Here is a 10058-nt window from a genome sequence, read left to right as displayed (position 1 = left end):
CTCTTTCCAAAATTGAGATAGTTTTTCCCTGGTGAGTTTTTGGTGTTTATTATTCTGCACTGCTGTGGGTGTGCCTAGTGCTTAGAGGATTAACTGGCTTGTCAAAAATTGCTTGTGCTCAAAGGACCCCTGCTATAAAAACAAGATTTAAAAAAATAAGGGAAGCTGTGAGCTTTGGTAGCTGCGTGTGCCCCAGGTAATTTGCAACAGCCTTGTCCCTGGAGCAGAGGAGGAAAGTAGGTACCTGCCACGGGGCCATGCTGTTCCCTGCGTTATGGGAATAAAGCAGTGTGCTGTGGTTATCCAGTGTGGTTCCACTTGGCTCTAAGCAAAGAGGAGCTTCCCCACCTATATCCTGCAGTAACCATCCCTCGGCAATGTGATGCCTTTGTATTTCATGTGCGTGGCATGCAGACTGTGGGGATTCAAGCTGAGACTCTTTTGGCCAGCTGTGTCACTTGGAGCCACGTCTGTTCCCTACTGATCCCCATGTCCTGTCTTACTCTGAAGGCATGGAACTGGGGACAGGCTCTCTTGTCCTCCAGCCCCCGCACCAAAGCGATGTGCAAGGACCTGGCAGCTGCCAGGCTGATGGTCTGGGGTGTCCACGTGCCCCATTGTGCATCTCGCAGAGTCTTTGGGAGGGGGACAGGGACTGGCTCTTCCTCTGCAGCCTGTGTCAGTTATAAGGGAAAAGGGGAGCAGAACATGTCAGCTCTCAGACACCCATCTGCCCACCTTGGGGAAGCTACACACACACCTCTGCCCACGGGGCTGCTGGACGCAGACCTGACCCTGACTTGGGGTGCCTGGGTAAAGGACATAGCTGACGCTAGTGCTGCAGCTGCTCAGGTTTTGGTAAGTCAGCTTTAGCAGTTTGGCTTGTTGAGATCATTTGGTTTTGACGCAAATCCCACTATTGTCTCTGCCTCTATTGTCCCTGTTTCCTTTGTGCTGCTTCAGGTCTCTAAGCAGTTTTGGTGCATGAAAACTGCATTTTTTTGGATGTAGGAAATTAGGAGGCTCAGCAATGGCTGGACGGGCTGTTTTTCCCTATGGGGCCATTTAGGACACTGCTGGCCAAAAGACTCTGAGCACACACCCTGTGAGCTGGAAATCCCATGGGGGTAGTTGCTTGAAGAGTGAAATGCTACCTGGAGTGCTGCCCTGAGTGCTGATGAATGCAAACATCAATAGCAAAACCTAAAATTCCGAGCGATTACCTTTGGGATTGGATATTGAGTAGGGGCAGGAGCTTCGTCTCTGCCAAAGTCAATCAGAATTCCACATTTTGGTATATCTGCTGCCCAGATACCGTCAAACAACTGTCCCTTATCCAAGTAGAAAAATTTCCCTGGGCCATGCTTCTTTCCGTCTTTCCAACCTCCTTCGTACCGATTTTCATTTGCTGCAGTTAAATACATGAACAGACCATGAAATTTGCACCGTTTCGTTAAGGGGCTACAAACAAAACCAATCAACACAGCAAACCGACAGAAGAGGAAATAATCTGTTTGGCTCCTCTTAGTAATTTTGAAGTGTCTGTGGCACGGTGTGTTCTGCTTCTGCAGTGCTCCATTTGCTGTGCCACAGAGGGAGAAAAGCTGCAGGAGAAACCCAGGTTTGCCCACTTGGAACAAGAACTGCGTTCACCTGCTTTGTTTTCCTGGTAATGCTCTTTTTTTGCTGACACGCAGAGTGAGTGAGCTCAGGGTAAGACAAGTTGTGGAGTCACTTTTCATAACATGAAAAATTACAGGACAGAATTTTCGGATTTGTCACTGCAACAAATCACGCAGGATCTCTGGCTTTAAGAGGTTTGCTTGTCTGGGCAAGGAACAGCAGCACTGCCTGACTGTTGTCCAGTCAAAATAATCTTGATTTCAAATAGTACTTGTAGTTATGTTTTTCCTCAATGAATTACAGAGAAGGAATTGCTGTGAGTGTCTGAACGGTTCAGGCAATCAGTTACAGACTTTTTCCAGCTGTACTGGATCTCTTGGCATTTTTCTGCAAGTTGAGAGAGGTTTTTTTGGTCTCTGTGCTGCTCTCCAGGAGTCCATTCCTCTGTCACCAACAGGGAAAGCAGAGCTGCAAGGGGAAGAAAGCAGCCTTGTCCAGGGATGCTGGTTGAGAAGGGGCATCATACGCACGGTGATATTGGGGCTGGGATACATCCAGGCCTCCCTGCTCTCAGTAGGAGACTCCTCTGCTGTCCCCTTTTCCCAGATACGGTGTTTCTAAGCCAAAACTCACAGGGATTTCTGATCAAGTTACTTAGTGGAAATATCTTTGGGTCTTGGCCGACCTCTGCCATTCTTCATGGCAAGAAGTGGCTGAAATACCAGGGCACCCAGCACAGTGCCTCAGAGGTAGCTGGGGATTGCCAGAACATTGTAAGGCAAGAGGGAAAAATGAAAAATGCTTCTGGGGGGTGTGGCTGCTCTGGTTTACAGGTTGGAGCCATGGTGGTGATTATCTCCAGCTTGCATCTGGTGGTGTGCTTATCTGCAACACTGCCCTGCCCTGCCTGCTGGTGGGAGCAGCTCAGCTTCTGTTCTCCAGCCACCAACAACTCAGAAACCACCAAAATTACAGACCTGGCTGTGATGGAGGGGCCATCAAATGCACTGGCTGCACCGCAGCACCTGTCTGCTCCCATCCGCTCTGCTACCAGAGCATCTTGGAGGCTGTGTTGCTCACAGCCAAGATCTCCTCTTGGACATGCAACGCTCCAGTTTAAAAGCCGTTTGTCAATGGGCTTGTAGCAGCGGCAGCAAATCAGCACAGTGCTCTCAGCTCCTCACTGGGCACGCTGCCACTACAAGCAATTTAATCTTGAGCTGCAGCTCATCGTGACCTCCATGAAGGAGGTCCTCCTTTTCTTTCACCATTGCAAAGCTGCCAGCACATGGGCACACTTCCAGCGGCTGAGCTGAGTATGTTAAGCTTGTGGGTATGAAATAATTGCTCTGGCTAATTTTAACCAAAAGGAATCCAGCTCGCAATCGGTTCCAGGCTATGCTGGAGGCAACCAGCGTCTGAAATGGTGCATCAGCCTCAGCTCAGTCCTGAGGCACTGTCAGTTTATAATGTTGAGGGTGGCTTTGATGGGAGCGAAGCAGATCAGTGGAAGGAGTTGCCCCTGGAAGTGGGTGCTGATTTCATCTGGCTGAGCCACTGGTCCAAAGTGACTTTACAATCAACAGAGAGAGAGAGCAGTCGTGCATGTGATGTGCAGTGAACGTTGTGCTTGTTCCTCCTAGCTGCTTTGCTTAGCTAATTACTAGCCTTGAGATCACTTTCAAGAAAAAAAAAATAGAATAGATGAATAATGATATGGAGATAATATTTCTTCAAGTGTTCCTGGAATGCAGTGACTTGTATTGCAAAGAATTGGGATTCTTGGCTTAGGGGGGAAATGTATTAAACTCCAAGCAAAATAAGGGGTAAAAAAATTCCAAATTTCTATTTTTATGCTGAGATTGCCCCCAACATTCTCAATCTTTAATGTGCTCAATGTTATTTCTGGGAACGGATTGTGTACTAATGAAACCTCTGCGTTCACTCAGCATAAGCCAGTGTTGGAAGGAAGAGAGGGGATGGAGTGAACGCAAAAAGAAAACTCCCTCTTTTTTCTGTGCTGGAAACTGGACTCTGGTATGCAGCAGTTAGAAAGTATGCATGGCAAAGTGCCTGGCTTGAAAAGAGAGATTTTCTCTTCTCTGACCCAACAGTATATTACCTCTAACCCTAACCATTCCAGTCATTTAAATGTAAATCACAGCAGAACTTTCATGCGTGTGAGCATGAGCAGCACAATGCCGGCACTTGCACAGCCTATGCTGCCTCCAGCCCCAAACCAGGAAGGGAGGGATGACACAGGGGGGCAGCCACAGCCCTGATGCAAGGCTGCAGCAGGACATGTGATGTGGCATCTAGAAACCTGGACTGTAGAGGCATCAGAGCACCGCAACACCAAATACCTTGAAGGGAGCAGGCAGACACGCTGGGTGAGGGTGGCTGGTACTTACGAAGCCGCAGCATCCCCTGCCCGCTGGGCTGGTCAGCCAGCCACTGCCCCTCGTAGATGGATCCATCCCGGTAGTACATCCGTCCCCAGCCGCTCCGCAGCCCACTGCTCCACTCGCCCTCGTAACGCTCCCCGCTGGGGTAAAGCGTTGTGCCGTAGCCCTGGAGGGCAGCACAGAGATGGCTGGTTAGAAGCTTCTGTATTGAAAGGGGTCAGTGTTCAAGTTGGGGATATTTCTTTCTTGACATGCTACTCCTTTTCTTAGTATTCTTACACGTCTGCTGGTGGCCCAGCTCAGTGGCAGTTCTTGTGTTGAAGGAAACGGGAGGTGATGGTATGGGATATTTTTTTTGGCAAATTATTTTATTCCCACAACAAAATCCCAGGCTTGTATATCAGTGTGTTATCATTGGCAGGATCACTGCTGATATTTAGCTAAAAGCGGGTTTTACTAATATATAAACCTGCCTGTGGGTATGCAGCATAGAAAAGACCTGCCTCTCAACACAGGGATTTTATGCCTTTCAACCCTGAGGATGCTTTGTAGAGGCCAGTGTGTCCCAGGCTGGGCACCTCCTTCCCTTGCCCCTGGGCAGACCAAAGGTCTCTACATGATGCTAACCATGGAAATGGTTTTGCCTTCTCCTCAATCCATACCCTCAAAGGCATAATGTCCTAAACAGCCCCTTGCCTTGCTTCCTTCCTTCTTCACAAGAAACCAAAGGCAGCCCTGAAGGCTACCTGTGGTGAGACCTGCAGGCACAGGCAGTGATGCCACATGTGCCTCCCTGCAGCTGGACACCGAGCCAGGCTCCCAGGATGGCAGGCGTCACCCCGGCAGGGTGGGTGAGCTCTGACGTTGAGCAGTCTCCGCTCTTTGCTTTCTCTCCTCAGGCTCGATGCCACTGGCAGGTTTGGCTGATGAACTTCTGAATTAAGACCACTGGGTGTGTGCAAGCCAGGGACCCTAAGAGAAATCCAGAGGTATCCCATATACCAGGGAGTGATACCAGTAAGAAATATTTGCATATTACTTTTTTCCCATAGGAATAAAGCATTATTTTATCTCTGAACAAAAAATAAAATCAGTTCTGGAAATAACTGATTTTTCTGAGCATTAATTGTATTAAGCTGCATGGGTGTAAAGGGGAGGCTTTTGTAGAAGAAAAAAACAACCCTAGTGATATTTGGATGTCATTATAAATCTTTCCCCAAAGCTCAGTCATGCAAAATATATCCTCAAAGAACAGGAGGGGAAGCTGCATAGAGCTGCACACCAATTAGAAGCATAAGAGGCTATTAATTTAATTTAAGAGCAGACACAAAGCTGAACACAAGGTTTCCTTTGGCAGATCAGAAAACGTTCCTACAAGGATTTTGCACATAAGATTGCAGTAATTTTTACCAGATGACTTCCTCATTATGTTCCCTTTAGAAAAAAACAGTGATTTATGTGACAAGCTTCATTTCCAAAAGAACTCATGTTATTTGTCTAATATACTGTAAAACTCCCAGAAGAAGGTACATTTTCCTGCAGTGCTTATAATAAAAGTTCCTCCAACTGCTTCAAGAATGAGAGGAATGAAAGAGATGGGTGGGGAGGATTGAGACATGGGGTATGAAACCTCTCATCCTGCTTGGCCGATCTGCAGGTGAGTCCAAGCAGCGATGGCTGCTCTGTGGCAGCTGGTGGGAGGTCGGGGCTGTAGCCCTGTCGCCAGCGGATGGGTGGGATGGTTCCATCTCCAGTGGGGAGCCAGCGGGCAATGTGGCGTTCTCAGCCACGTGTGTCTTTTTATGAATGATGACTTTTACTCTTGAAGCTTCCTGGGCTTTCTGCAGGTTCAGGCAAAGATTTAAAGAGAGCCTAAGCCCGGAAGAAGATTTGTTCCTGTAGCTTCTGCCTGGAGTCACGCTGCTGCTTCCCTATTGCTGGCCATAGGACACAGTACAGCTCCTGCAGCATCTGATGTGGAGAAGTGAGTAATGCTAGGAGCAGTGAGACTGGGGAGGGCAGGGAGAGAGGGCTTAAATACCAGAGCTTTTGCTCCTGCTTTTATTCTCTTGTTCTACATATTAATTTCCTCAAATCCCTTCAATTCAGCCTCAGTATTTGAAAAATCAGTATTTTAAGTGATCTTTTTGCATGTGTGCACCTAACTCTTCATGACGTTTTGGGGAATGCTGTCTCACTGCTGGCAGGTGCAGGAAATCTCACTTACGCATTTTCGGTCGTTTTCCCACCAGCCTGTATACACCTTCTTGTATTCCTTGGTTACAGGGTCAGGAATGCTGTATGAGCCATAACCATCCCGCTTCCCAAACTTCCAGTCACCGCTATAAATAGCTCCAGTCCGTTTCCATACCTGTGTGCCTTTACCTGGTTAACAAACAAGAGGAACAATGGGGAGACCATCACGGTTTTTAGGAGAGGGATTACAGGGCTGCCTTCCCACAGCTCCACCCCAGGCAAGGCAGCATTGTCTGCGCCAATGCCAGTTTATGTCTAGGATTCAGTTTAGCTTCCCAAGTCAGATGCGTCATTAATCTTCATCAGGGGCTTCCTGTGTGGCCTTTGCTGAACACACTTAAATCTTCCCAAATCTTGGTTCTCTGCTTGTAAACAAGCCTGTCCTGCTCTGACTGCTCAGAGCTCGGTCAGGGTCTCCTTCCCCTGCTCTGTCTCCTGCAGCAGCCACCACGACTTGAGGATAAATTAATATTCCTGAAGCCAAGTCAGGAGCCAACAGAGCTTCAGGGAGTGTGCAGCCAGGACACATCCCAGTGCGTGGATCTGACTGCAGTTGGCTGTGTTTGCAGAGGACTTTTAAACATCTATTGTCTAGATGTTTTGGGTAATTGCCCCTGATTGCATGCAAAAGGTCTTCAAAGTACCTCTTAGAAATATTTCTGAGTACATTTTTGCATGACTTATATCAAAGACAGAGAGAAAGGGAGAGAGAGTCATACATGAATGAATGGTCTTCCAGGAGCATATACAACTCCTGACCACTCCCTGCCCCTAGGAACTTTTGTAAAGACATCTAAATCGGTGATTTTCTCAAAATGATCTATCTTACCATGTTTCAAGTTGTCTAGCCATTCTCCAGTGTAGCGATCCCCATTTACAGCATAGACCGTGTGTCTTAATCCACATTTCTGTGCTTTCCCATCCCATTCATGCCAGAGAGGCTCTGTAGCCCTGGGGTATTTTACAATGGGCATGTTGTTCGTGGCTGGAGAGGAAAACAAACAGTTGTCAGTAATAGATTAAAGAGAAATTACTGAGGTAGGTGCAGGCAGAAAAGTCTATTTGTGAGCTATATTTTAATATGCACCCAAACCAGTAATTGATGTCTGGCTTTGGAGAGGTAAAATAGAGACATAACAAATAGAAGGTATCTAAGAATACTGAAGTTACAAACCAGCACTATCTGGAAATAGGCAAGCAGCATAGCCTGACCTGTTAGAAAATGTTAAATAAGTCTCAGCAGGTCAGGTCTGTGGTGGGCATCAACCTCTGTGCCTGCCAGAGGTCTTTGGGGAGTACAGGGAAAGGCAGCCTCTTCTCCGTACAGCTGAAACCCTGACGGGCTCCTTCCCACAGCTGCTCCACTGCCATCTCTGCACAAGATGGGAGCAGTTGTTTAAGCAACTTAGAAAATTATTTGTTTGCTAGGAAATATCTAAGGACAGTAGAAAACATTCCCAAGATAGAGCAGGTCAGGGAGTTGGCTGGTGTCCCTGGGACCCACCAGAAGCTTCACGTGCCCAGCAGTGACATAGCCCAGGCTCCTTTACTGATAAAAATATCAGTCCTGCAGGTGTCTTGTTAAAAAGGGTCAAACCTGCAGTTTCTATCTACAAGGAGGCTTCAGACTTGCCCAGCTCATCAGTCAAACAAACTGCCAAGGAGGTGGCTTCTGAAGTGGGTTTTACAGCATGGACAGCAGGCAGGTGATTGTGGGCACAGTGGGCGGGTGATTCAGGTGTCAGAAGTCTGGAGGAAAGGATCAGCATGGGGGAAGAGATGGGATAAGAAGCTGGTTTGGCCCACCAATACAGAGAGGACAACAGCAGAATACAGCGTGGTGGTGATTTCTGGGCATTGCTGGCGGAACAGTTCACTGTTCAGTGCAGTGAGAATGCCGGCATGGACTCAGAGGTGAGAGTGGTGTCCTATAAACCATAAATAAATGCCAAGAGATGGCTGTAGAAACAAAAAGCAGGTTTCTATGAATGCTGACAACATCCAGAGCCTGGCCAGAGCCCAGTGGGGTGGGATGCTCTGCAATTTTGTCTCCTGGGCTCCCCCTTCTGTCCTGATTTGCTGGACTGAGACATATTTGGTGATTTTTCTGCACCTCTCCCTTCTTGGGTATGAACAGAGCTTCCACCTCTGCTGCGCCACAGGTGCTGTGGAGCCCAGCATGGGGGAAAGCTTGGAGGAGAGGGGAAAGGAAGGCGCTTCAGGTCATTGCTAGGGAACAAAAGCTAGAAATTATATCTAAGCTTAGTTAGCTTTCATCCTCAGTTCTCCACCTAGCTGTGGGAAATGGTCATTCAACAGCTAATTGGGGGATACCATTGCTACAACAAAAAAGATTTCTGTGTCCATGATGAGCCTTCCTTCCCCAAACACAGCTGCGTTGTGTAGTGTGTCCTGCATGGCTCCTTACCATGGGGCTGAGGGGCGCGTGGGCAGGGCTGGGGGAGCACAGGCAGGGCTGGGGAACCTGCCCGGGCACTGCATTGTGAGCTCGGACCCAGGGAGGGGTAAGGGTTCCTGCCTGGCTGTGGCAGCAGGAGAGGAGCTAGAGAGTGGGTTCACAGCTGGTCATTCCCCCTTCAGATGTCGAATGCAGATACCTCCTCCACTGACCTCAAGGAGAAGACACGAAGGCAAAGATCACCATGTTGCCAGCCGTCGAAGCAGATGTTTTGGGGACAAGGTTGCATGTGATGGCAGAGGAGGATTTGACAGTGGTGGTCACCGCAGCTGGAGTCCCCTGCCCATGCCACACACCTAGGAGCAACTTGTTTTGAGGACACCAAGGGCAGGATCTGTCCCTCAGTATGACGGAGTTGCAGCCTGCTGCAGATGATGGTTTTTCTGCAATGCAAATACAGGATACACCACAGCTGCTGAGTTCCTCCCTCACTTTTGGGCACCACAGCCCCTGGAGAGGGGGGCTCTTGACAATATTTGCCAAGGGCTGGGGGTTTGCAAGACCCAGAACCACACATTGCTGGCTCATGTCTGTCCTCCCCTTGCTGGGGGAGCAAGATATCTGAGCTACAGCTATGTGCACCCACCCTGACACCAGCCCTGACCTCTGAGCAGTTCATGACTCTGAAGAGAGGTCTCCTCACTAACCCTGTCAGATGGGAGCATCTCTGTCCCATTACCATATCTGGCCACTTCTTTAGCTCAAAGCTTAGGATTTAAAAATCTCGGGGAGGATTTCCAGCTGTGGGGGCTACCCCAGCACCCAGCTGTCTGCTCGCCATGCCCTCCAAGGCACAGCCCGCACAGAGCACTCAGGATAATGCAGGCCATCGAGAGCCACCTTTATTTGCTGAATTCCCTTCTCAATTTAGGACAGCGATGCCAGGTTTGCTTAATTGTTAATGTAGCCAGTATTCACCACCCTGGATGTTTTTAGCCACCTACTACAAGGGTGTGGGGAGGCTGGCAGCAAGAGGCAGGCGGTGCAGAGCTGCTCTGGCTTCTCTGCCACCACTGCTGCACTTGGGGATGAGGATCCTACAGAGTCCTGTGTCCTCCTCCAGACACTGCTCTGTGCTGTCACTTCAGAGCTTTGTCGGGTCTCTGGTAAAATGCAGCTTTAGTTTGCACAGCCCTACGGGAAGCCCAGTTTTTCCCCCTGGCCCTTCATAGGACTTCAGAGCGATGCAATTTAGCTAAGACTATACTTTTTTTCAGTCGTGCATCTTAACCTACTGAAGAGCAAGGTGAAAAATACACCCGGATGCAGAGAAGGGGCTGCTGGCTGTCCCTGGC

At 48.7% G+C, this 10058-nt stretch overlaps 1 protein-coding gene across 1 annotated transcript in view; it reads right to left on the bottom strand.

Annotated features, from left to right (window-relative positions):
* Positions 1–7258, bottom strand: part of MORN3 (MORN repeat containing 3) — an 11162-nt gene extending 3904 nt beyond the window's left edge. Inside the window, exons 1-4 of the mRNA XM_009643106.2 lie at positions 7114–7258; positions 6256–6413; positions 4035–4194; positions 1224–1408 (exon numbers count right to left, since the gene is read on the bottom strand). Coding sequence (XP_009641401.1) covers positions 1224–1408; positions 4035–4194; positions 6256–6413; positions 7114–7258 — 648 coding nt within the window. The remainder of the gene's footprint in view (positions 1–1223; positions 1409–4034; positions 4195–6255; positions 6414–7113) is intronic.
* Positions 7259–10058: the final 2800 nt, after the last annotated feature.

Source organism: Egretta garzetta, unplaced genomic scaffold, assembly GCF_000687185.1.
Source record: "Egretta garzetta isolate BGI_Z169 unplaced genomic scaffold, ASM68718v1 scaffold447, whole genome shotgun sequence".
Taxonomy (NCBI): Eukaryota; Metazoa; Chordata; class Aves; order Pelecaniformes; family Ardeidae; genus Egretta; species Egretta garzetta.
Note: the sequence above shows the minus strand (reverse complement) of the source record. Positions and strands in the feature narration are given on the sequence as shown.